Genomic DNA, 27,919 nt, shown 5'->3' with positions numbered 1-27,919 from the left:
TTCAAGAATAACAGCACATTTGGTCAAGCTGCAGCACAACCACTTCTGACCCGTTTCCGTTGGAGATATATATGGGATCCTTTGCGTCTCTGCTTGTACTAATTGCAACAATCACGCAATTTGCAACCAGTGCGACACCGCAGCCTTTTTACTTCCTTTTTGGGCAGAGATGTGACGTGACGGTGGAACCAAGTGTGAAACGCAAGTGGAACTGTCTTTTCAGTTTCTTCCCCCTCAAATGTATATACTCCCTTTTTAGACTATTTTTGTACTCACAAACAGTACTGTATATTTGTAGATCTGGTATGTCATAAATGTTTAGATGTAACAGTACTGTCTATCTGTATGTCATATATGTATATATATAAAGCGGCACGGTGGTGTAGTGGTTAACACTGTCACCTCACAGCAAGAAGGTCCAGGGTTTGATTCCCGCTTGGGGACCAGGTTTCCATGATGCCAGGTACCCAGGTGGGGTATCTCCCAGGCCTTTCTGTGTGGAGTTTGCATGTTCTCCCCGTGCTCTCAAGGTCCCCCCCCCCCCCCCCCCCGATAAGATAAACCCAATGGAAAAACATGCACAACAACAGATCGCTAACGCTGTGGCATCCTTGACGAAGACGGGCAGGAGCACTTGGATTGGTCCCCGGGGGCGCGGCTCACGTTGATGCCCCTATCTGCTCCCGGCTGCCCATGGGGGGAAGGACAACGGGATGGGAAAAGTGCAGAGAGACATTTCATCGGCGACTCAGTGCATGTGTGTGTGTGTGTTCCTGTGGGTCGCCCATCTCGCGTGTGTGTGTTAAACTGCATGACAAATAAAGACTTCTAGTCTAACAATTATATGTTATGATGAATTGAAAATGGGGGACCCTGATGTAAACAAGACGAAAGTCTTTCTCTGGTCTGCATCCCCTTAACAATTGTGTGTATTGAGCTGTACTGTACTGTTGTTGTACCCATTCTGCAATCTGTTCATAAAATTGTCAATCAATCAATCAATCAATCAATCAAACCAAGTGTGAAACACAAGTGGAACGTCGTCCAACTCTCCACGTAGGAGAATGCGCCAACGCGTCATCATAACGACGCCCTCTCCTGGGTCTTGGTAGAGCTCTGGTTCTGGTTGGTCGACAGTGTGCCGGCTGTGTGTGCGCGCGGATGTGTGTGTGTGTGTGCGTGTGGCTGTGTTGTCTGTGTGCAAACAAGCGAACATGATAAGAAGAGGTTCTCGCAGCAGATAAACTACATCTAGACTGGGTGTTTTTCACGTGTATGAACTTCTGAAGAGGAAGGAGGGAGATAGCAGATAGGGCTGTGGTGGTGAGTAATAAACGCATGCACGACATTATTATCGGTAGATAATTGTGATAATAAATAATGAGTTAGCTAACGTGTGACTGTGAGCTAGCTGCTGCTGCTGCCTTCAGGTTAGCTAAGCTTTTAGGCGAAATGTTATTAAAGGTAAATAATCTGGGTAAGATAACATGCGGTGTTCCGCATGCATGTGTTTTCCTTCCGTGTATTTATGTGCAGGGACAATGCACATTAATTCACATTTCTGCAAAGGTTTGATTGATTGATTGAACATTTTATTAACAGATTGCAGAATGGGTACAAATTACAGTACGGCTCAATACACAATTGTTAAGGGGATGCAGACCAGAGAAAGACTTTCGTCTTGTTTACATCAGGGTCCCCCATTTTCAATTCATCATAACAGTTTTGATTGATTGATTGATTGAAAAGTTTATTAACAGATTGCAGAATGGGTACAGTACAGTACATCTCAATACATACAATTGTTAAGGGGATGCAGACCAGAGAAAGACTTTCGTCTTGTTTCCACCAGGGTCCCCCATTTTAACCAGTCGATTCATTTGCAACTGCAGTCCCTGCTGGGCAATAATATGTTCTTGCACTACTAGTAGAAACCAGTGAAGTAGTACGTCATGATGGGACAGTACCAGCACGACACCTTTAGCTCAGTAGTCAGGAGGAGGTCAGTGAGATATCAGATTGGCGAAGGGCTTTGTTGTAGGTGAGGACCAGGCTTCTGTGGTTTGTCCGGTGGGAGGTATTTTAGCACTGGAGTGATTTGGTCTGGCTAGTGTATGTGTTTTTACCATGTACCTGTGAAGCACTTTGGTTTGGCTTTAGTCATTTGTAAATGTGCTAGAAATAAATATGACTTGACTTGGGTTAGAAGAAGTCGGGCAGATGCATTCTTGACCAGTCTGGACATGTTGGTGGAGCTATAGCACTGATGATATAGAGGAGGAGTGAGGTGCAGTAGTTAGGTGGACATGAAGGTGTGGATCAGTGTATCTGCAGGGGTGTTGTGTGAGAGAGAGGGCCTGATCTTTGCAATATTGTGAAGGTGGTAGAAGGAGGATTTAATTGGCGGATATGGGGGTCAAGGATCACAAATTAAGTCTGCGTGCCAGGGAGGAAGGCAGGGGGGAGACGGTGGTGCCATCGATCATGGGTGAGTGTGGGGTCCTTGTGTGGGGTCCAGTGTGGGGTCCTTGATTATGCCGAGCCTGGTCGTGCAGTACAGTTTAGTCACTGTTGTTGAGTTTCAGGAACTTTTGTTGCATCCAGACTTTTTATTACAGACAGGCAGGAGTCAATGTGAGAGAGAGAGAGGGGTGGGTTGTAGGGGGTTTGGTGTCATGTCATCAGCATAGCAGTGGAAGTCCAGGTTGAAGTGGTGGAGAATCTGACTGAGAGGGAGGATCTAGATGATTGAAAGGAAAGGAGTGGGCCGATGGAATGGAACATAGACATGTCAGAGGAGTGGCTGTGTCAGAGGGAAACACTGATCTGTTGGGAGAGGTGGGACCAGAGCCAGCCGAGCCAGAGCCAGCTTCGCCCACCCCACCCACCCAACCACCTTCAATGTACAGTTTCCCCACCCCACCTACCCAACCTCCTCCAATGTACAGTTTCTTCCCCCTCAAATGTATATACTCTCTTTTTAGACTATCTTTGTACTCATAATCAGTACTGTATATTTGTAGATCTGGTAGGTCATTAATGTCATGTAACAGTACTGTCTACCTGTATATCATATGTTATGATGAATTGAAAATGGGGGACCCTGATGTAAACAAGACGGAAGTCTTTCTCTGGTCTGCATCCCCTTAACAATTGTGTGTATTGAGCTGTACTGTATTGTACCCATTCTGCAATCTTAATAAAATGTTCAATCAATCAATCAACGCTGCGCCACCATACGGAGGTCTTGGGGACAGATGAGCAAGATGTTAATGCTCTGGTTAAGGGCTGCAGTGTCCGCAGAGGTGATGAAGTTCATATTCATTTAATACTTTGAGGAGTGCAGTTTCTGTGCTGTGGAGTGGGTGTGGGTGAAATCCAGACCGGAGGGGTTCAAGTACTAAGTAGGTTACTAGAGTTGTGTGGCGACGACGAGGCATTTCAGGATGTCAATTACGTATGTCTGTCGGTGAGGTGTTCGGGATATGACTGAGAGAGGCTCTCACGGAGAAAGACGATTGGCTGAAGCAGCTGGTCATGTGACTACACGGCATCCTCTCAGGGCAGACCCTGTAGACCTGCTGCTCGCGGCCTTCTGCTCCGTGAACAGAGTGGCGGAGGAGCCCTGGAGACTTAAAGGAACACGCCAACATTTGGGGAAATTAACTTATCATCTCCTCCAGAGAGAGACGAGAAGATAGATATATATGCAGCCAGATAGATTTCTACTGAACGCACACAGAGAGGAAACTGGTATCTTATCTTCTTGTCTCTCTCTCTGGAGAAGACTGTAAGCTAATTTCCCAACATGTTGGCGTGTTCTTTTTAAAGATCAGTCGTGCATCAGTGCTTTTCCAGAGGGTTTTTCCAGAGTCCTAAGAGTCGGATGTTTCCTAAGTGCTCCTCCCGGGGCAGTGTCCTTGAGCAAGACGCTTTTAACCCCTAAACGCTGAGCAGGTTGGCACCACATGGTTGCTTCCACCGTTGGTGTTTGAGTGAATGTGACTGAGGCATAAGTTGTAAAGCGCTATTTAAATGCAGTCCATTTAACCTACTACTAAACTACTACTTGGGGCGACAGTGGCTCGGGAGGTAGAGCAGTCGTCTGGCAATCCGGAGGTTCCCGGTTCGATTCCCGCTCCTCCCGGGCAGCGTGTCGATGTGTCCTTGAGCAAGACACTCGACCCCTAATTGCTCCCGATGAGCAGGTTGGCACCTTGCATGGTCGCCTCCGCCGTCGGTCGTGTGAATGTGTGAGTGAATGGCTCAAATGTGAGGAACAAATAGTAAAGCGTGTTGGTCGGATAAAAGCGCTATATAAAAAAGCAGCCATTTACTTGTGGAAGAAATTAACCGGATCAATGAATGTAGATAGTGAAATATAGACTTCACTTGGTTAAACACAGGTTTATTATCAGAGGTATAGCGGATGTGATGGGAATTTATAATATAATGTGAGCAAAATAACAATTGTCTTGAGTCCAAAGTTGAATAAAAAATGAGAGATTTATTTCCTTATTTGATCATACAAGGAAATGCTCAGTTCAAAATCAGACCAGTGTAACACAATGTCTGACCAAGAAGTGAGAGCGAGCCCTGGTCAGACATACAATTAAATACATGAAATGACGTAGAAGAACAAAAATGGCTGGTTAGAGAAATTAATAATACGACTATGTTATGGCTATAGCCTGGAAGGAAAACAGCTTCGTCTAACAGTTCCCATAACCTTGGGTTATGGCTCTGAAGAAACACAACCTCGTGACCTATAGTCTGGGCCTTTATAATAGAATACTCATTGTAACTCAGGGAACAAAATAAGTACCAGCCAACCGCCAATGGCTGGTAAAAAATCTGCCTGGCTGGTAGTTTTTAAAATCTACCAGCCAAAAAGTTAAGTTTGTTCCCTGAGAGCAGAGCTACACAGCAGTGCGCCTATTTTGCGAGCCGAAATAAGTCTGTGGTTTTTTCTTCTTCTCACAACGGGTCAAATGCATCTAACATGCATTGCATCGTCGCCATTCCTTTATGCCCACATCGCCCGAAATGAACGTTATGTTAGCGTAAGCTAACCCTGATCAGCGGCAGAGCCATAGAGAACAGCAGACAGTGTGGACTGGGGAAAGGGAAATGGGGGGGGGGGGGGGGGGGCACTCTCCCTTTCTCTGTGTGTGTGCGTGCGTTTGGAAAGACGATGAAGTCACTAGTCAGGACTCAGGAGAGGAGTATATTGTAGTAAACTGAGGATTACTGAGGATGCACAGATAATGTTGATATTCAAATATAAAAAGGTTTCGAGAGGAGTGGAAGTTTGAAGACAGACTAGACTACAATATGATGCGGGGGTGGTGAGTTGAAACAGTGTGTGTGTCCCCGACCCCACTTCTATGTTTCAATAAATTATTTGCATTTAAAACTATTAACGCTGACAGCTGACTCATTCCTTCAGTCCACTCAAAATTATGCTAATATTCCTTATGTTGTTTATGATATTAATTGAAAATAGCATATGAGACTAATAACACATGGCGATATACTAAAAAGCTATTTTTAATTTTTGGCTGGTAAAAAATCTGCCTGGCTGGTAGTTTTTAAAATCTACCAGCCAAATGGCTGGTAAGTCAAAAAGTTAATTTTGTTCCCTGTGTAACTGTCTATGTGGCTTATGGCCATGGCAGAACATAGTTTAATACACAACAAGGATATGATGAAAGTCAACAGAAATGGCTCCCATCTACAGGAGTTAATAACAACATTGTTTTGGCTGGCCGGGGAGGACAGAGGATTATCGTGTGTGTCAGACACACGCACATTACGCTGATCTCAGTGTAACAATCTGTAAAATGATAAAACAACACAGATCCATAATGACATGATAATATATTCCACCACACGGATGACTCAACGAGGAGGACCATGGCCTGATGTCCTCAGGAGAGCTAGAGAGTCCAGTAAGATCAGTCGGTCTTCAGTTGGTCAGTCTTTATACTGGAGAGAGAGGCATTCTGGGTAGGTCCATGTACAGAATTGTTTGGATGGGGGGTGGCATCAGGTGAGATGAAAGGTGAATGGGGGGGGTGGCATCAGGTGAGATGAAAGGTGAATGGGGGAGGTGTGGCATCAGGTGAGATGAAAGGTGAATGGGGGAGGGGTGGCATCAGGTGAGATGAAAGGTGAATGGGGGAGGGGTGGCATCAGGTGAGACACAAGGTTGGTGGGGGAGGGGTGGAACATGGCTGGGGATTGTTTGAGGGGGGGCGGGGATTATTATTCCACATACTAAATCTAATACTACTTGGAGCATCTCTCCTGATACTGCAATCTGATGCAGATACCCAGTCGTCGCAAACATTTCTCGCTCTTTCATCCACAGTCTTCAGGTACCGGTATCCAGCCCGTCAGACTATTTTAACACCTCTAGCCTATTAATAGAACGGTAGCGCTCTGCTTGCGTCAGCTGCTTTCTCACTATGGCACTCACTAAGGTAGCTGCCTCTCGGACTGAGCAGCAATCAATATAAACCCCTGTATCAGTCTCTGTGATGTGATGAAATTATGTCTTGTGAGATTATTACGTACATGATCATGTGTTGTAAATGAGATTACATGTGTTGTGTGAGATTACATGATGGTTTGTGAGATTACATGATGGCTTGTGAGATTACATGATGTGTTTAAGGGTTTAAGATATGTGCTATATATATGATATACTATTATTATATATGTGTGTGTATATATATATATTAGGGCTGTCAGTTTATCGCGTTAATTAGATTAATTAAATTACACAGCAAATTATCGCGTTATGAAAATTAACTCAAAAGTAATAAAAAAAAAAATTACAAATATTTTTCAATCATTCATTCCATAAGAACGTAGAATACACATTTACAGACTTTTAAAAAAATAAAGTAATTTAAGATTACAAGACAATTTCTCACACAACCTTCCAAAGATTTCTTAAAAACCTGCCTGTCCTACATACGGGGGCTTCTGCCTCCGAAACTCTGACGTTGGCTCCCCGAGCTGGTTAACCAGACTGTGGCAGCAGGGAGCAGATTATTTAGGCACTAAGGGAAGTATTGGGGGAAGAAGTCGAAGATGAAGCAAATTGCATGCGCCTCCTCCATTGTGTGACACCGTAACGTCCACCGCACGCACGCCCTCGTGGTTTACCCTCCATTCATTCTACACATCATACACGCACAACGCACCTATCAATTATGAATGCCGCCAGGCCCCATGGGCTTCAATAATTCATCTGCCCTCGCAGACTGTTGCCCTTATTTTTTCAGGACAGTGTCTTCTAGGCCTAGCCAAGTTCTGAAGAGCCACCCATGCACGCGCTGCACAGAGGGGCCTATAGTGCATTATGTGAATGCTTAAAGGAACACTCCCAACCATTTTGGAAAATACAATTTGCCATCTTTCCCAGAGTTATTTACATTTACATTTACATTTAGTCATTTAGCTGACGCTTTTATCCAAAGCGACTTACAATTTCTGTACGACAAGTCATCAGGAAAGGCACAACTCTTATCAGCTGAGTAACAATGTTCATCAAAGTGTTGAGTGCTACAGTGTAGGTTAGTTTATTAGGACAAGTGCATGACAGTAAGGTTAGTTAGGGTTAGTTAGTTAGTTAGGGTTAGATTATCAGTTTCATCTCTGTGCACCAGTTTTAGAGTTGTATATCTTCACTTGTGCCAGAGCTAGGCTAGCTGCCCCCCTACTGCTTCCAGTCCTTGTGCTAAGCTAGGCTAGCATGCACCTAGACCTCTCCCCCAGTGGCGGAACTTTGGAATCTTTGGTGGGGGGGACATATTAGGGGGTGTGGTCAGTGACGTCGCATGGGGGGGGGTAGGGGGGGGGCGCCCCCCCTTCCCATTTTTTTTTTCTAATACCAGGTGTGCAATACGCATTTTCCCAGGCGGTGGCGCCTCTTGTAAGAAGTGGTCATCGTGGAGCCAGGGCTTGTCCAGCTGCACGTCCGCTAATTTAATATAATGATACTAGTGACATTTTTTTTAACTCTGTCAAAATAAACGAGCTGCATAGGCATAATAAACTGTAAGCGACATATACATGTTTACACTGTCTTTTTTCTATTATAAAGTGCCTCTCGAGACTCGGGTCCATAACACATAACGGATCAGTCATTTGATTGTAATGCAGGTGCTCGCATTATAAATCGAATGTATGCGAGACAAACAATGTAATCGTTTTGATGCATACATCTCTGCCCAGCCTACCCCACCTGTTGCTGTTGCGCCCCCGCACAGAGAGAGCCATATCCCCGCACCAGAACGCTACGACGGGGACGCCTCTAAAAGTGATACATCTAAAATCGCTTACCTTACCTGTCGGGGGTCCAGGACTCCTGCGTTAGAATGGACGACAGGCAGCTAGCTCTCCACTTCCCTCTGCAATTCGTTCCCTGCATACATCGCAAAAGGTATTCGACCACCCTCCCGGGGGCTCGGATAGTTCTTGTAACTGCCTCCGTGTTCAAGTTTAAGTTAAGTATGATGTCATAGACTATGTCAAATGTCATGACTCATAGTAGAATCGGCTGGCTTGTTCGCCATCCGCCAGGGAAACCGCAGATATATATTCCTTTACTGCGAATTGAGAGCGTCCCAAAAATGATTCCAGGCCGCTATTTCTTTACCAACGGATTTCCAGTTCCGCGTTGCCGCTTCCAGGCCGCGTCTATTCGAATCCCAACTGGTTCATGCGTCGGCTACACGCTGCTTTAATAACACTGCATTATCGAGACAGCGCCCCTATGACTTTGAGTGGCAATGAATTCCAAGAGTAGGGTAAATCTGCAGTGCCGGCACTGTGTAGTAGCGAGTCACAGTGCTGGCCGCCAGGCCGCGCAGTTGCAGCGGTTTGAAACATGGGGGGGACAAATACTGCATTCTGAAATCATGCGGGGGACATTTTCCGCGGACCCCCCCGCAAGTTAAGCCCCTGCTCTCCCCGGCCGACTGGACACACAGAGACCAAAATCAATCTGTAACTCCCTCTACTTGCAATGATGACAGCAACACGTTCTTGATATTACTGATTGGATTTATTTCAATCCGAACCGTGAGAACTGTGAAACACATACATGAAACAATAAATCACAGCTCAAACAATAACAACATACATCCATATTATCTCTACTTGTCTCTTAGGGGCCTTTCTCACTCACCCATTCGATTCCGTTCCATTCCGTACTGTCCTCATTCCGGATCGGAAAGTTTAAAAAAAAAAAAAAAAAAAAAGGAGGAAATTATGGACTTTAGTAGGGCTGACCTTCAAAGCTTTTTTTGACAATCGAAGCTTCGGGGCCGAGCTTCGATTTTAATTAATTTTTATATATATATATATATATTTTTTTAATCTTATGTTGTGGGACTTGTACAGCACTTTGGTAAACTTTGTTGTTTTTAAATGTGCTCTATAAATAAAGTGGATTGGATTAATTAAGTAGCCCCTTTCGTGACTGTGACGCAGCCAACAAGGTTTCACCTGGCTGCGCTGCCTGGGTGCAGTGGGGCTGCTCTCACAGCCAACGACATGACATTACATAATTATGTTGCAACCTTCGTCTATCAAGCAAACAATTATATAAATATGTATATGTAGTTGATAGAGACAAAGGCAGAATTCGACTTAATTAAGCACGTTTTATTAAGACATATTTTTATATGGGTCGGGACACATTAAAAAAGCAGCACAATGAACACATCTGTCCGACATAGTCTTAAATAACAAACGGCATTGCTTCGCTTCTTCGTAGACATGTCTGCTACTCTGCTGCACATGTCCTTGTTGTTTTCAACACAGATAATCTCCACGTGCTTGTTGTAGAGAGGTGGAGTCGAGGCGCCGCTTACTTTCGTTTCATTGGAATGGAGGCGCAAGATTTGGAGGCAAAATATATATATATATATTATTAAAAAAAATTATATATATATATAAGATTTTTTTAATGTTCGAAGCTTGTGCCATTGAACGAAGCTTCGAAGTATTTAAGACAGCCCTAGACTTTAGCATCTTCTTTCAGGATCTGCTTTTCTTGATGCTATGAACTCCTTACACGAAAGAAAGTCAGTGTATAGGATGTGCGAGGTTCTAGAATGTTCAGCTATGACATCATCACGAACCTTCCAGAAGGTTGTGTCAGCGCTAATATTCTAGCATGGTCAGCTATGACATCATCACACACGTGCCAGAATGTTCTGGCGGCACTAATGTTCTAGAATGTTCCTACCAATAGTCCGGTCTGGTAGGAACCAAACTTAAACTGAACACAGAGGCAGTTACACAATCTTCTAGTCTGTCTCTGGGGAAGATGGCAAATTAGTGTATTTCCCAAAGCGTTGGGAAGTGTTCCTTTTAACAGAACCCATTTTAATTCACTATTGTCTTTTTATTCAGTGGACTCAGAGTCTGGTCTGCAGAGTGGCGGTTCCTGGTGCGGCGGTCCCTTCTGGTCCTGTACCCTTGATGCCAGGCCCCCCACCCGGGTCCGAACAGCAGCCACCGAGGGAACAACACACGACCGGCACCACTGGACAGAGCGTGTCTGACGACGGGACACAGCTCGGGGGGAGTAAGATGGCCTCGTCCTTCGTGCCCGTCCCCATGCCCGGCTTGGACAGGGGCTTGTTATCCGGGGTCGGCAACAACAACAAGACGCGCCGCTCTCATATCCGGGCTTCGTCTCTGGGAAGCGTCTCCAGCTGCAGCTCGTCCTCATCCTCCGCCACCAGGGGGAACAGGGAGGACCGCGAAGGAGGAGGAGGCACGGAAATAGGAGGAGGCGGTGGTGGTGTGGGGGTTCAGCACCGGTCGCGGCGCCTGGAGAGAGGAGGCAGCAGGAGCAGGACCCCGCCTCCCCCCCTCCTCAGCACGGTGACGTCGGCCAGGGTGAACGGAGCTGCTCTAGAGCCCTCGGCGGAGCGGCCGGACTGTCCCGGCCCCACGTCGGGTCCCTCGTCTGGGTTCCAGGAGGACGAGGAGAGGCCCATCACCCCCACCGTGCTGGGCTATGAGGTCATGGAGGAGAGGGCGAAGTTCACGGTATGATATGAGACGGTTCCTAACAAGGGCTGATACTCAGTAGTACTACAGTACTACAGTACACAGTGCTATACAGTAGATGCTGTTTTAGATAGAAATACAGTATAGACCGGCACACAGTGTCATTACGTTTAAAATAAAATCTCCTGCACCTCCCCCCCTCTGCCTCAATTACCATGTTGTAGTTCGCTAACTCGAGTTACTGCTTGACTTAAAGGGATAGTTCTTCAGATGTTTTGGAAACGCAGCCCTATTTCCTACTCGCCAATGGTGATGTTGTAGAGTCCTTTCTCAGCACAATCCATCCATCCTGTTCCTCATACTGGCTCGGCAGTCAGCAGGCTCACTGCAATCTTTGAAACCACTTTGCAACGTCTGCAATGCGACGTCTGAGTGTACATTAGGCATAACAAGTCGACAGTGTCTTCAAAGCAGGTCTGTGAAGCGCAGAAATGCAGTCGGTGCTTTCTGACTGGCAACGTGATGAGCAAAGACACCCAGGCAGAAACAGTGTGGGTGGGCAGAGTTGACCCCCCCCCCCCCCCCCCCCCCCTCAAAATAGGGATTCATCCATACCGATACTGTATTGTATTGTATATATCTGATAGAATATCAGTATTGGAGAATTTCACAGATACTAAAATCCGATGCCAAGAAACATGTCTTAACATGTCAGAAATCAAAGCAAAGTGACTTGATTTGATGCCTTTGTGACACGTTAACTCTCTCTAATGGAGAACAATTTATTATATCTATTTTTTGACCACATTTATACTGTTCATTACAAGTAGCGGATCGGATCGGTACTCTGTATCAGACGATACCAAAAGCCCAGGTATTGCTATCGGGAATCTTGAAAAATGGGTGCATCCCTACCTCTAAACCTCATCCTAATTCAGGACTCATAAATGTAGCATTTACGGTAATATAAGGCAGAGACTTGTCACATAGGCGCTGAGCAGGAAACCAAACCTCCAAACAGAGCTGCATGTTTAGAAGCAGCCTGAACACTCACAAGTGTTGTGATTAACAGGATGTGCTGCTGACATCACAGTCCAGTCGGGTCCTATAATTAATATGGGCTCGGAGAGCAGCCAGTATCACAGGCTCCCACTATCCAGACTGACGGAGGCCTGATGGCTGCTCACTATAGGTCTGATAGAAATGTATCCGGTGTTATGCTGCTTTGCAAAAAAAAAAACACTTTTTCATTTAAAATCCAAATAAAAGCTTTGTCCCCTCCCCCATTTATCAATATTTCCAAGATTTATGACACTATTTAATTTGTGTATCTTTTCAAAAATTTTATCCAACTTCCTTGAATCTGGGGAAATGTTTTACGTTTCCTACAAGGAAACTAGTCTAAATCTAATGTTAATTGTTTATTTCCAGCACCTCTTTCTTCCCCTGTATTGAATGTTGGTGGTTGTAGCAACAACACATCAAATGTTAAATGAATTATGTCCTACAGTCCTTCCCTGTCTGGCTCCAAACCGGGCGGTACATTAGTGACTCAGTGTTCCTGGCTCCGAAAAGCACAGCTGATTGATTAATCAACGCAAATTCATCCATCCCCCGGCCGGTACCTAGCTGACCTCCTCCATCCCTACATCCCACCCCGGAGGCTGCGGTCTCCTCTCCATCCCCACCACCAACCTGCGCACTGTCGGTCCCAGAGCCTTCTCTGTTGCCACACCCACCCTCTGGAACTCCCTCCTTCCAAACATCCGCAATGCTACATCCCTGGACTCATTCAAATCTCACCTCTTCACCAAATGTATTAATTTCCCTCTTTTCTTTTTTACTTAATTGTTCCTCTGATCTCCTTCCCCTTAGTTGCCCCCCCCCCACTTTCATGGGTCTCATGAAAGGCGCTATATAAATCTTAAGATATTATTATTATTATTATTATTATTATTATTATTATTATTATTATTATTATTATTATTATTATTATTATTATTATCCTACTGTGACATCACGGAGGGGTAGCCGTTCTGAACAGTTTGTTAATCTCAACCGCCTCATCCTATGTTCCTGTAAAACGTATCTGATATTTATCTGTGCCAGTTCTGTTCCACAGATCTCCATAGCACACCAGGTCTACGTTCAGTGTATAGCTCTGAATCAGGGCTTCTCAAAGTTTTGATGACTGAGGGCCAATTCAGGGACCCAACAATGGATTGAGGGCCCAATTAAAAACGTAACGCAAAATAATTCCAAATTGCTATCTTATTTTAACATACCTGCAATGATGATGTAATCTGTCTTGTGAGTAGGCATCTCACAAGTCATACACGATTTGCGAGATGCCTAGTTGCCATGCAACCAGTAGCCAGTACTGTGTGATGGTGTAGGTTGGTTTAAAACGGTATTGAACCAAATTTAACACATGCATTCACACCTTAACTCATTGACTGCCATGTTGTTTTCCCATCTTTACTCCCTGGCGCCAGCGCCAGTCAGTGAATGCACTCTGAAATTGATCCAGGGTTCCCCTCCACTATCGTACACGCACTCAATGAAGTGTGTTTTGTGTCTTGTGTGTGTGTGCAACACGTGTGTGACTGTGAACTTCTCTGTGCTGTAGGTGTACAAAGTCCTGGTGAAAAAGACTCAAGAGGAGAGTTGGGTGGTTTTCAGAAGATACACCGACTTCTCCAGACTCAACGATAAGGTGTGTTTTTGTGGGAATGTTTGTTTTTTTCTTTTGCGTGTCATGTATGCCAACCCTGTTCTGTGGATGTTGGATGTGTCAAGAATGGATGTTTTTAGGTGTGTCATGATTAATCAGGCTGAATCTTAATAATTAGATCAAAACATCAAATTGTCTGACAAAAATAAGAAATAAAAGCTAGTTTTAAGCAAATATGTGCTTGAAACAAAGCTAATTTGGCTTGGTAAGATTTCTTGAAATAAGTATACATATTTAGGGTTCTCTCTCCTGATTCGATAAAGTGGGAACAGGATACCGAAATATTTATGTTCCGTTTTACTGCAGAGCGGAGGGACTGGGAAACCCATGTTACTGACCAAACACACTCTATCAGTGGTATTTATTTTGGAAAAGAAATCCACTTACAGCATCACTAAAGCTTGCTAAATCCAAGATTAGCCAAGCAGATATAATATATTATACAAGCTTTGTAAGACAAAGAATAACAGCAATCTAGAATTGAGTTATTATAGGGGCGACAGTGGCTCGGGAAGGTAGAGCAGTCGTCTGGTAATCCGGAGGTTCCCGGTTCGATTCCCACTCTTCCCGGGCAGCGTGTCGGTGTCCTTGAGCAAGACACTTAACCCCTAATTGCTCCCGATGAGCAGGTTGGCACCTTGCATGGTTGGTTGCCTCCTCCGTCGGTGTGTGAATGTGTGAGTGAATGGGTAAAATGTGAGGAACAAATTGTATTTAAATTAGATTATATATTTGTAACTATATTTATTGTAGGGCAAATATAACTGAGAGGGCATACATACCCCCATCTTGCACCTTGTTGCGCACAGACTATGTCCAGAGTTAATTATATTGTTTACACTGCCTTTTTATTACATTTTTATTTTTACTTCTCCACTGTACTATAATTCTATGACCTGTACCATGTCTTCTACTACCTGTACGCCTCCCCATGCTGCTATGATGCCTGCATTTCCCCAAGGGGATCAATATAGGAATATCTTATCCTATCTTAAAGTGCTTTGGATAAAAGCACTATATAAATGCAACAATTTTTTTTACCATTTATAGAACAATCGAAAAATGGAATTGTGAGACCCATCCCTGCTATTAAAGTCATATCAGACTAAATTCTTCTTCTGTTGAACCTACGTACAGTGCTAACTGCTAATAATAATAATAATAATTCATTTATTTTGTATAGTGCTTTTCAAAGACCCAAAGTCGCTGACAATAGGCAAAAAAGAAAACAAAGAAACAGAGAACCACAGGGAAACGGAGGACAATAAGAATACACAGGAACATAAAACCACGAGTAACGGATAACAAATACGGGAGTGAGTAGGGGAGAGAGTCGGGAGTAGAGTAAGGGAAACCCAAGGGGGGTGGGGGGGGGGCAGGAGAGGAGAGAACGTGGGGCAGGGGGAAATGGTGGCGAGTTGGAGGAGTGTGGTTATGGGTAAGGAAGGTTGAATGCTTGGGAGAACAGGTAGGTTTTGAGTCTGGATTTGAAGGTGGAGAGTGAGGGAGAGTCTCTGATGGTCTGCGGGAGGGAGTTCCAGAGTCGGGGTGCAGCTCGTGAGAAAGCCCGGTCACCAAAACTTTTGAGTTTGGATGACGGGACAGTGAGGGAAAGAGTGGAAGAGGACCGGAGGGAACGGGTGGGGCGGTAGGGGAGAAGGAGGTCAGTCAGGTAGGGGGGGCCAGGCTATGGAGGGCTTTGAAGGTGAGGAGTAGTGTTTTGAAGTTAATGCGTTCTTTGATCGGGAGCCAGTGGAGGACAGGAGTGATGTGTTCCCGGGACCGGGTGTTAGTGAGGAGGCGGGCGGCTGAGTTTTGGACCATCTGCAGTTTATGGAGGGAGCGGGAGGTGATGCCAGTGAGGAGGGAGCTACAGTAGTCCAGACGGGAGGAGATGAAGGCGTGTATGAGGGATTCAGCAGCAGGGGGGGAGAGGCAGTGACTAAGTGGTGCTAAGCCTGTGAGAACTACAGCCAGAAATCACTAATGCGAAGGCAAACAGGTGAAATGAGCTTAGAATAGCAGCACAGTTCACTTGGGGGGATGGAAGGGACAGACTGGGAACACCCTGTACTCTGTGTGGGACAGGAGACTAAAGAGGGCGTGGGAAGGCTCTGCCTCCGCTCCCCCGAGTGAAGGAACCCGATCAGGACCTCCAGGCGTCGCTGGTCACACCTCACTGGGTGCAATATTTACCAGCTGTGTGTCAACGTGGCACACAGACATTTGCATAAAACTATGTTTTATTAAAGTAATAATAACATTGCCATTTGACTAAATGTCTATTTTGCCACCTTCTATCACCAATCAACCAAACACAATAGTGATTCTACTGTTTTTACATTGGCTGTTCTTGGTTCATCTAAAATAAATAGTGGTGTCTGGACACGTCGGGACGTTCGAAAGGCACACAGGAAGTGATACGTCTTACACCAGTGGCAGCAGAAGCAGTTTGTTTGTACTGAACAGAAGACTTAAGTCGGTAGTTGGCGTGGGTTTTCATTCAAGCCATCACCAATCACCAGTAGATGTTGCCGAAACAAATAAAAATGTGGACCTTCCGTATTACCACTTTAAATATTGACAAAAATAACAAAGGAGATTGATGAAGTTGCAGGGTTTAGGCAGTTGAAGATCCTACTGACAAACGCATCGTGTTGTATGATCCAAATAAACTGGAGGCATTAATTTGAAGCTCAGTGATGTGACTTTTCAAAAAGGTATATTGCTACATTATATATATATATATATATATATTAGTGCTGTCAGGCGATTAAAAAAATGTATCTAATTAATTACAGGATTTGTAATTAATTAATCTAATTAATCACATTTTAATCGCATAACCATTTTATGCCTGATATTCTATAATCATATTTCGAATTGCATGTGTCCGGATGGCAGAATTCAGTACTTGTAGGAGCCAAAGCTATATTTAGGTTATTGTATTATATAATTGTCATAATAGAACATTCTAGAACATTTGTGATGTCACAGTCATGGTCGAACATTCTAGAACATTTGTGATGATCATAGCCGAACATTCTAGAACATTGAACATTCTAGAACATTTGTGGTGATGTCATAGCCGAACATTCTAGAACATCGAACATTTGTGGCGATGTCATTACCGAACCTTCAGTGTTTTTCAACTGGTGGGTCGCGACCCAAAAGTGGGTCGCTGGGCCATTTTGAGCGGGTCGCGGATGTGGGAGAATTTTTTTTTTTTTATCGTTTTTTTCCCCCACTACCTATCTTTGTGAAAGTGGCTTCTCAGCTCTGGTCCAGCTGAAGACAAAGCAGAGGAACAGATTGGACATTGAGCATGACCTCAGAGTTGCTTTGTCTACCATCACCCCAGATTTTGAGACTCTTGTCAGGAGCAAACAACATCCCCATTTATCCCATTAGTTCTCTGGGATGTTAAGCTAAGAAGTCTGCTAAGAAGGATATATTATTTATTATTATTATTATTATTATTATTATTATTTTATTTCATTGTGTTTTTATCCCTAGTTGCACTTTTGTTGCAACCCCAGTTATCCCATTAGTTCCCCCAAACTTAGGTCTGTTATGTTAAGCTAAGAAATCTGCTAAGAAGCATATTATTTATTATAATTTTATTTCATTGCGTTTTTAGCCCTAGTTGCACGTTTGTTGCACTTTTTTGTGTTTATTTCATGTTTTTAACAGTGCATGAAATATTGTGTATTACTGCACAAAAAAATAATGAAATAAATCATAGTGGTTAAAAAATTTGGGTCGCGACTTAATGACTAAGGAAAATGTTGGGTCCCGAGGCTAGACCAGTTGAGAACCACTGTTCTAGAACATTTGTGTATCTATACAGTATATTCAGCAATTCTCTCAGCCAGGTCACTGTGCACTTTGGACCATCCATTTGGATAACTTTGTTTTACACTGGAGTGGCTGTGGACATTATTTTTCTTTATCAACGACCGTACTACTCACGAGTAAGTAATTCTAACCAGTAGAGTGGAACGTCGGCCCTCATAGTACTGTATCTACAAAACCTTCTGTTGAATCATCTTCCATTGATTAATTTGCTTAGATTTTTCAGGTCTGGTCAATTTGAGCATAGTGTTATTCACAGTCAAAGATACAATTTTTTTTATTGATATTCTCATTTGGTTCATTACAATTTACTCAAGCCTAGTAACAGGACACAGTATTTCTGACACTGGGAATACATTTCCTGAGATCCATAGATGTCCCTAGAATCAGATGCCAAGAACATGCAAATGGACCATATAAAAAAAAGTCTGTAAATGTGTATTCTACGTTCTTATGGAATGAATGAGATAAAAAAAAAATATATATATATATATATTTTTTTTTGTAATTAATTTTCATAACACGATAATTTGCTGTGTAATTAATTAATCTAATTAATGCGATAAACTGACAGCCCTAATATATATATATATATGCCACTGGTTAATGGAAAAAACTATAGGTTAATAACTGTTTCATACCACTGGTTAATAGAATAAATGATAGGTTAATAACTGCTCCATGCCACTGGTTAATAGATGAAACTAGAAGTTAATAACTGTTTCATGCCAAACTATAGGTTAATGACTGTTTCATGCCACTGGTTAATAGACTAAAATGATAGCATTGGAGAGCAGGACTATTTATTTATTGTTTTCGGCTCATGTTTTCCAATATTGATCGCACTGTAACAAGACCAAAGCAAGACGTGTGGAGCTTTTTTTTCCCTATTGTTAGGTTTTAGTGAGTTTTTCCTTACCTTCGCGTGGGGTATGTCTGGGAGTGCTTGCATTCTTTCATTTATTTGCATTCATCTAAAAAATGTTTGGACCCTATGGTGTTCTTGTTCTGTTCTTGACTTATTGTTATGTTGTCTTCTTGACTTGTTTAAAGAAGACCTGTACGGCCCATGGGGACATTAACGTGTGTTGTCGGGCCCTATAAATAAATTTGATTTGATTTGATTTAGACGTGCAGGTGCTCTGATTCCAAACAGAACAGTACATTGTAGGTCAGACGCTTGGTCGGTGGAACACCTTATCTCCACTCCATAGCATTGTTAGGGCATGTTGTTTCTCCTGAGGGAGCGTGTAAGGTAGAACCAACAGGGTGTGGCCGTGTTTAATAGACCACTGCACTTCCCTGTTACATTGAGCTCATGGGGGGGGAGAAAATGAATGAATGTAGATGAGAGCCTTGACATTAAGTGGTTGTAGCTACGGCTGTGGGGGTGCTGGAGACATGATCCAATGGACCTTTTCATACGCCTGAGTCTCCTGAACACAAAGAGACCTATTCAAAATAGATCGGCACTTTCTCTGCCGAGCTATAGTCACTTTTCCACACCTACTCCCGAACGCTGCATGCGCAGATTGATAAACCTAGATCTCTGGACAATCCAAAGAGACTGTGGGAAATCTGCGCATGTCTCCAGCACACTCACAGCCGTAGCTACACACACACACACGCATGGACGGACGACATGCACAGTACGTCTACATAACACAGGATAACATATTAGCGGTCCGTTTCTCATGTTGTGTGTGTTCTTCCAGCTGAAGGAGATGTTCCCCGGCTTCCGTCTGGCTCTGCCTCCCAAGCGCTGGTTCAAAGACAACTACGAGAGCCTCTTCCTGGAGGACCGACAGCTGGGCCTGCAGTGCTTCCTCCAGAACCTGGTGGCGCACAAGGACATCGCCAACTGGTGCGTGACCCGAGAGAGACGGCCCTGTTTGTAAACCCAGAGCAGAGGCTGGAGACATATATAATATGTGCACTGACTTAAAGGAACACGCCAACATTTTGGGAAATTAGCTCATCGTCTTCTCCAGAGAGAGACAAGAAGATAAGATACCAGTTTCATCTCTGTGCGTTCAGTAGGAAGCTATCTGGCTGCACGTTAGCCTAGCTTAGCACAATGAATGGAAGCGGACAGTTCTGGTTAGCCTAGGCATTGTCCAACTAACACCTCTCCCGAAGGCTAACCGGCACTGTCCGCTTCCATCCATTCCCAGCCCATGAGAACCCCGAAAAAGTAAACGTTTTGATTCACAACCATTTCAGACAAATCTAGGCGAAAGGTGAAAGCACCTTTTTTTTTAAGTATTTCTTCCAGTGGCCACAGTGGGCTGTGAATTAATCAGTTGTGATATCAGTATTGCTACCAGACGAGTAGATCTTTGAGAAGAAAGGGTGCGATTGTTTAGCACAGAACACAAACTACTGTTTAATTCCTCAGCCGGAACCTTGAGTAGGATTTATTTAATAGTGATCACTCGGTACACAGTACACTCTGTACATGATCACTCAGTAGTACACTCAGTACATGGTATTTACATGAGCTTTTCAGAAGAATTGCGTTGCTATGGGAACAGTTTGGGCCCCAGTGTCTTTCCTATTTTTAGAATGACGTATCTTGTTGTGTTGGAAGAGGTCTGTATTGTATTGTTTTCTTTTGTATGTATTATACATCTTCTGTATATATATTATTAGGTGTAACTTCTGTTGTATTGTGTTATTTATTTTCATTATATATTATTTTATACCATGGGAGTGAGTGGAGACACATTTCAGGCCGTCTTACTGTATTGTGGGGAGGTAGAGCGGTCGTCTGGTTATCCGGAGGTTCCCGGTTTGATTCCCGCTCCTCCCGGGCAGTGTGTCGAATTGTCCTCGAGCAAGACACTTAACCCCTAATTGCTCCCGATGAGCAGGTTGGCACCTTGCATGGTCGCCTCAGCCGTCGGTGTGTGAGGGAATGGGTAAGATGTGAGGAACAAATTGTAAAGCGCTTTGGATAAAAGCTGCTATATAAATGTTTTTGTCCCTTCTGTTGCCGACAGCATGGCAGTCAGAGAGTTCCTGTGTCTGGACGACCCGCCTGGTCCCTTTGACAGTCTGGAGGAGAGCCGTGTAAGTGTGTGTGTGCTCGTGTGCCTGTGTGTGTGTGTGTGCCTGTGTGTATAAATAAGTATTTTCACAAATGTCTCCTCCCTGAACTAGATCCAAGATCCACATTAGACATTAGGCCTCATCCCCATCTGAGCAGATTTGAAGTTGTTTGTAAGTTAGTCCAGAATTCCATAAGCGTAACTTTTGTAGGCGAGGACAACGGAGGAAGTGGAACCTCATCACGTCACTGTGTGGCATGTGAACACAGATTGGCGTCATGTGTGTGGAGGCTTTCTGTTCGACCGACGTCGAGTTGAATGGGATCAGCCGTCTCCTCGTTTGCATTGTTAACAAGCTAACGTTTGATATATTGGTTGATGTATATTTCTTCAGATAGCTGGTATATTTAGAATTCTAATATAGGCTTCAATAGAACTGACACCAAGCAGAGCATAGAATGCTGCTATTCTGACGTGATGTCCCCTCCTTCTTTTATAGTTTCCTTGTTGAATGAGGACATGAGAATCATCTATTATAAAGTGCTCCCTCCCTCCATCTCCATCTCCATCTTTCTCTCTTTCCCTTCATCTCTCCATCCACCCGCTCCCTCGTCTTCCTTCTCTCTGTCACTTCCTTCTTCCCTTAATTCCTCCGCCCTCTCTTCCTCCTCCTGTCTCTCCCTCCATCCCTTTTTCTCTCTCCATCCCTCTTCTTCTTATCCTTCTCTCTTCCTCTCTCCCCCTCTCTCTGACTCTCCCTCCTTCCTTCTCTCTCTCCCTCCCTCCCTCTCTCTGACTCCCTCCTTCCTTCTCTCTCTCCCTCCCTCCCTCTCTCTGACTCTCCCTCCTTCCTTCTCTCTCTCCCTCCCTCCCTCTCTCTGACTCTCCCTCCTTCCTTCTCTCTCTCCCTCCCTCTCTCTCTCTGACTCCCTCCTTCCTTCTCTCTCTCCCTCCCTCCCTCTCTCTGACTCTCCCTCCTTCCTTCTCCCTCTCTCCCTCCCTCTCTCTGACTCTCCCTCCTTCCTTCTCTCTCTCCCTCCCTCTCTCTGACTCTCCCTCCTTCCTTCTCTCTCTCCCTCCCTCTCTCTGACTCTCCTCCCTCCTTCCTTCTCTCTCTCCCTCCCTCTCTCTGACTCTCCCTCCTTCCTTCTCACTCTCTCCCTCCCACTCTCCCTCTCTTTGACTCTCCCTCCTTCCTTCTCTCTCTCCCTCTCTCTGACTCTCCTCCCTCCTTCCTTCTCTCTCTCCCTCCCTCTCTCTGACTCTCCCTCCTTCCTTCTCACTCTCTCCCTCCCACTCTCCCTCTCTTTGACTCTACCTCCTTCCTTCTCTCTCCCTCTCTCCCTCTCTTCCCCCTCTGACTCCCTCCTTCCTTCTCTCTCACTCTCCCTCCATCCATCTCTCCCCCTCTCTCTGACTCTCCCTCCTTCCTTCTCCCTCCTTCCTTCTCACTCTCTCTCTCCCTCTCTCCCTCCTTCCTTCTCCCTCTCTCCCTCTCTCTCCCTCCTTCTCACTCTCTATCCCCCTCTCTCTGACTCTCCCTCCTTCCTTCTCCCTCTCTCTCCCTCCTTCCTTCTCACTCTCTCTCTCCCTCCTTCCTTCTCCCTCTCCCTCCCTCCTTCTCACTCTCTCTCTCCCACTCTCTGACTCTCCCTCCTTCCTTCTCTCTCTCCCTCTCCCTCTTCCCCCTCTGACTCCCTCCTTCCTTCTCCCTCTCCCCCCCTCCTTCCTTCTCACTCTCTCTCTCCCTCTCTCTCCCTCCTTCCGTCTCCCCCTCCCAGGCGTTCTGTGAGACCCTAGAGGAGAGTAACTACAGGCTCCAGAAGGAGGCGTTGGAGAAGCAGAAGGAGATCGTCTCTCTGAAGAGGAGGCTGGAGGAGAAGGAGCGCGCCATCCACCTGCTGGAGAGACGCATCAAGTCAGTGCACACACACACGCACGCACGCACGCACGCACGCACGCACACACATACACCGGGGTGGGTAATATATACAGTATAGCAGAGACACCAACCTCAATGGATGAGAAGGCATAGTGGAAGATCTTCAAAAGCCTTGTGTTACATGAAAACGTGTCCTCTTCAACCGGCTAATGCAAAGACTAACACAATTAAACTTACCGACCCCATGAGCCCTACTGGCATGTAGGGCTAGGGGGGAAAACCCATACAGCAATATATCACAATATTTTTCCTGTCAATATCATATTGATACAGTGATGGCAAGTATAGATATTTAGAAAACATTAAAAACAAATTGCTTTACAATCCCATTTGACTGCAATACAAATTATTGGAATGAGCTGAACAGACTGAAAATGGTATCCTATTAGATTAAACAGATGATGTATATATATATTTTATTGTAGATGTTAACAAAGTTTTCCGTTTGGGACATAATTTATAATATATTGCAATATCGTGACTCTAGTATTGTGATAATATCGTATCGTGGGGCCTCTGGTGATTCCCACCCCTACTGGCATGTAAGCACTATTACAAGCAATGGATCGAAATATACATATATAATATATATGTATCGGGCCGATATTGACAATTTCTTATTGGATAAATGGATATCAATAAGAATGGAGGGAGCAGATGTAATTGATGGTGCAGTCACATTAATGGTTACATGTTACATGAACCTAAGCGTGTGTGTGTGTGTTCCAGTGGAGAGTGTGTGAGCCCAGAGTCTCCGCGTGGCCTGTCCGCTCAGGGCAGCGAGAGCAGTGCTGATATAGATGTCGAGTCGTCCATCGCCGAAGCCGACCAGGACATGCCAGAGGAGAATGGGTAATGCACGCACACACACACCATGCACGGGAATATACACACAATATATATACCAACACAACACATACCCAGAATGCAATTACTATATGGTGTACCCCCCTCCCCCCCAGAGTAAAGCCGATATAGCCCTTCAAATTAAGTTAAAAGCCCCTTGTAAAAAGGCCTCCCTCTGTCTCTACTGCAGAGTTAATTCCCTAATGCCAGTAGCTGAAGAAGCTCCAGGTTCACGAAGACGTTGCTGTCAGACATGGCTGGGGGTCCCAATAGCGAACCAGGCTATTCTCTGTCCTCACTCCACAATGGTGGAACGAACTTCCCCACCACAGTCAGGACAGCTGAAACCCGCCCCATTTTCAGCTATCGACTAAAAACACACCCCTCAATGAATATCTGAAATAAAAATAAATAATATAGGTATTATTATTATAGGTAGATAAGTCTTTTACTATTATCTACCTTACCGCTATGTATTATGTTACTATCCTTATACTACTACCTCCTGATGACTTGTCGTACAGTACTTGTAAGTCGCTTTGGATAAAAGGCGTCAGCTAAATGACTAAATGTAAATGTGCTATGCTAATATGTCTATCTATGCTAATATGCACTCAGTGTGTAACACTCAAGTTCGACACTGTTTGATGAACAATACCACGCCTCCTGCTGACTTGTTGTTCACAATTAGTGACAAAAGTCTCTTTGGATAAAAGCGTTCAGCTAAATGACTCAAATGTAAATGTAGACGAGTGAGACACTGTGTAAAACTGCTATAGCATATATCATATAACGCACACACACACATGTTCTGGTACACTGGGAGCCTGTATTTATTTATGGACGGTTCTGGAAGATGAACTATCGATTCAAAACACTTTGAGTCGTACGGGCACTGCAGCCGAGCTTGCGCCCCGAAAGGCTGGGCGGGTCTTCTTTAACGTGCGGTCCCTGCCTCACAGCTCTTTTCATAATGCAACGTGACGGATGGGTCACGAGCAGGGAGCCTTTCCCATCAGAGTACATCAGGTAATCAAATTCACTTGCGGGACGTATTGATTGATCTCGAGCAGGGAGGGGTGGTCCCACAGGAGTACTGCATTCTGTTTCTGTTTGCTGAAGTCCTAAGAGTCACCGGCAGCTTAAAAAGAGAAGTCAGGACGGTCCTTTTCAAGATGACTAACTAAAATGTCTAACCGTTGACCTTTCTGTGCTTCCTTCCTTCCTTCCTCCGTCCCGTCCTGCTCCACAGCGGTGCCGCCCCCCCAATCTGAAAATAAGAGCCCAGTAATATACGAGGTACTGAATGGATCTGCCATATAGGCTAAGCTAGCCCGACATGTCAGACCTAAGCTAGCTCTCCATTGGGTCTGTAAGTAAACAAATAGCTTCCCGGGCAAAAATAGTCATTGATTAAGTCGGTACATTTGACTTACCATGGTGATGTGATGGTGTCTTGTTACCATGGTGATGTGGTGTCTTGTCTCTTACCGTGGTGATGTGATGGTGTCTTGTTACCATGGTGATGTGATGGTGTCTTGTCTCTAGTAAGTCAGAGAGATGAGACACCCAACAACACATCAACTTTATTGAATAAATGTTTTGCCGGGGAAACTATTTGTTTACTTCTCAACGGGCCGCTTTCCCCGACCCAGCGGAGAGCTATAGCTTGTTGCGCTGGCGGTTCCGTGCGTCTTGACGTGTCGGGCTGAGCCTCCTACATACTGTCCTTCCATATACCTATGTGATGATGTAACCTCTAATGTGCATCCCTGCCCCTTCCCACTGTAATGTCAAGACCCTGTCTGTGGTATGATGGTCTGTCAGTGCTGTGTGCACTAGTCACTGTATTGTACTACTCACTGTGTTGTACTGTACCACGCTCTCTCTCTCTCCCTTCTGGCTGTGTCGTGGTGCTACTCTGTGTCTCTTGTCTCGACTATTAACATCCACATCCAGCCAAGTTCCCCTCCTCTGCGTGGTGATACGCACCCCATGTGTCCTAGTTGGATATCAAGCCTCTTCTGGATTTCTTTCTCCCTCCGTCCATTCTACTTAAAGGAAAACTCCAACATTTTGGGAAATTAGCTTATTTGCCATCTACCCTGGAGTTAGACAAGAAGATGCATACCTTTTTTCTTCTCTGTGCATGCAGTAGGAGTAGGAAGACGTGCACCGTTAGCCTAGCTTAGCGTCAGTCACTGGAAGTAGGTTCCTCCATTAGCCTAGTTCCCAACGTCTTCCTACTCCTACTGCATGCACAGAGAAGAAAAACATATGCATCTTCTTGTCTAACTCCAGGGTAGATGGCAAATAAGCTAATTTCCCAAAATGTTCGCGTTTTCCTTTAACCATAGATGAACCACAGATTCTGTTTTTTATATTTTAGAATTGAAAGTGAATTGACTGAAATCGAAAGTGAAATCGCCGGTCCAAACCCCCGGTTCATTAACCAAAAATCATAATAATGATAATAGATGAGGAGGATTTATGTTTGGAAGCTGAACTATATGAAATTCCTCCTCCCTCTCCCTCTAACGTTCATAATGAACTCTTGTAAGGAAAGTGTTTTTTTATCCTTGCAGATCTGAACCTTGACACCACCACCATTATTGTACAGGTAGCATTAGGAGAGAGAGAGAGAGAGAGAGAGAGATGCAGCGAAGGCTTGAGATGCCGTTTGTGTTTTCAAGGCCGGATCGGTAGCGGCTGGTGTCAATAACGTGCTATTTTTGTCTCTTCCTACGCGGATCTGTCGTCGGCCGTTCTGTCACGGTGTTCCTGCCTTGGCTTTTCTTCTTCTGGTGAAAACCTCTCTCTCTTCTTTGTCCATGTCGTGTCGTCCTAAACTAAATTCGGTTGAGATCGATTTAGGGAAAATATATCTTCTTAATGTTTGACCCTCTTTCTTCCCCTCCCTCTCTCTCTCTCTCTACACACCCCTCAATCTCTCCCTCTCTCTCTACACACCCCTCAATCTCTCTCTCTCTCTCGCCCTCTCTCTCTGCCTCCATCCCTCCCTTCCTCTCCTCCAGTGGTAGATGTGAGGTCCGGCCGCTGCTCTCCTCGGCCTGCTGGTGCGGCCCGTCGCTGAGCGGTTCTCCTCCGGCCATCCGGCTCACCCAGCTCCACCACCAGCCCGAGCAGTGACCCCTCTCTGCTCCTCCTCTCCTCTCCTCTTCTCCGGCACATTCTCCTCCTTTTCACTCCACGCCCCCCCTCCCTCCATCCTCCTCCTAAAGTCTCCCTCCCACCTGACAAAGAAAAACTAAAAAGGGAACAGTGGGGAAAAGTTCTGGGAATTCTCCAGCGCCCTGCGACGGCATCGCTCAGCCCACCTGACGGACCGGGGCAACGGCGCTGCAAAAAAAATCATTGTTGTTATTATTAGCCTGAAACAAAAAACGAGCAGCGTATTAATTCTGTCCCAAAATACCAAAACATTGGCGGTCTGGAGAAGGATGGGATTTTTTTTTCTTTCTTTTTTTAATGGAAGATGAGCAGAAACTCTTTAATTGAATTATCCAGTTCTCCTTTGTCCCTCTTTCAGTTCCCCTCTCGCTGCTCCAGAGGACTGAGGAAACGAAGCGTAGCTGACTGGGAGCACTTTACTCTGTTACACCTTGTTACACCCTGTTATACCCTGTTACACCCTGTTATACCCCTGTCCCACCCGGGTTCTGGGCATAAAAGGACACAGAATTTAGTGTGTGTTGGGGGTGGGGGGGGGCACTTTATACTGTAACCGTTGTAGTTCTAGCTGGTCTCTCCCCTGTGGACCTCACACAACGAGGAGCTGTTACCATGATGTAACAGGTTGTTGTTGTTTTTTGGACCACCTTGTGCTGCTTCATATGAGAATTTAAATGTAGAAGAAAGGTAGGATCTTAAGTGATCTGGAAAAGAGTTCTGTAAAGTAGGAACGCACTTAACGTGCTCTTTAGAGAACGTCCCTCCTAGTGGAGACACCTTCTCGACCTGCTAGTGGAGACACCTTCTCAACCTCCTAGTGGAGACACGTTCTCGACACCTGTGTAGGTTGAAACTGGTTGCCAGGTTCGGGTCATCTCGATCCAGCGGTCTCCCAAGCCAAGGAGTGGCTTCTTTTCGACAAAAGAAAGACTCTATTGGACGGTTGGATCATTGACACTCTCGTGACATCGTCACCAACATTTGCGGCAATCCACAAGGAACCGGAACCAGAATTTGAACCGCCTCTGCGGACATTTATGATAGAATGACCACATATTATTGGTTTAATGACTCTTTTCTCATCTGTGACATAAGCCCCCCCCATAGCTGCAGATGGTACGGCCGTGGGTGACGTTGACTCAGGACAAAGAATGGTACCCGGTTTGATGCATCCACTGCGGTGAGGGAAAGAACACGCGGCCGAGCCCACATGGGGCGATGTTAACTCCATCGCTATCAAACTTTATTTGTTGTTTTTCC

The 27,919-nt window shown here is 45.0% G+C and overlaps 1 protein-coding gene across 2 annotated transcripts; it reads left to right on the top strand.

Moving 5' to 3' along the window:
* The first annotated feature begins 1,217 nt into the window (after positions 1 to 1,217).
* Positions 1,218 to 27,203, top strand: snx16 (sorting nexin 16). Of its 2 annotated transcripts, XM_084326242.1 has the most exons (9): positions 1,218 to 1,323; positions 10,435 to 11,079; positions 13,670 to 13,756; positions 19,345 to 19,493; positions 20,632 to 20,701; positions 22,461 to 22,597; positions 23,351 to 23,473; positions 24,720 to 24,766; positions 26,503 to 26,639. In XM_084326242.1, exons 2-8 carry the CDS (start codon positions 10,504 to 10,506, stop codon positions 24,739 to 24,741), a joined length of 1,164 nt encoding a protein of 387 aa, XP_084182368.1. In that variant the 5' UTR covers positions 1,218 to 1,323; positions 10,435 to 10,503; the 3' UTR covers positions 24,742 to 24,766; positions 26,503 to 26,639. The 2 variants fall into 2 exon arrangements, with proteins under 2 accessions (XP_084182368.1, XP_084182369.1); XM_084326243.1 differs by lacking the exon at positions 24,720 to 24,766 and having other exon boundaries at positions 26,503 to 27,203.
* Positions 27,204 to 27,919: the final 716 nt, after the last annotated feature.

Source organism: Notolepis coatsorum, assembly GCF_963971535.1.
Source record: "Notolepis coatsorum genome assembly, chromosome: 12".
NCBI classification, from domain to species: domain Eukaryota; kingdom Metazoa; phylum Chordata; class Actinopteri; order Aulopiformes; family Paralepididae; genus Notolepis; species Notolepis coatsorum.
Note: the sequence above shows the minus strand (reverse complement) of the source record. Positions and strands in the feature narration are given on the sequence as shown.

Excerpts from the sequence above, each read along its gene's own strand:
- snx16 (XM_084326243.1), top strand. The coding sequence starts at position 10,504 with ATGCCAGGCCCCCCACCCGGGTCCGAACAGCAGCCACCGAGGGAACAA. Across the intron at positions 11,080-13,669 it reads AGGAGAGGGCGAAGTTCACG|GTGTACAAAGTCCTGGTGAA; the intron begins GTATGATATGAG and ends TCTGTGCTGTAG. Across the intron at positions 22,598-23,350 it reads CTGCTGGAGAGACGCATCAA|TGGAGAGTGTGTGAGCCCAG; the intron begins GTCAGTGCACAC and ends TGTGTGTTCCAG.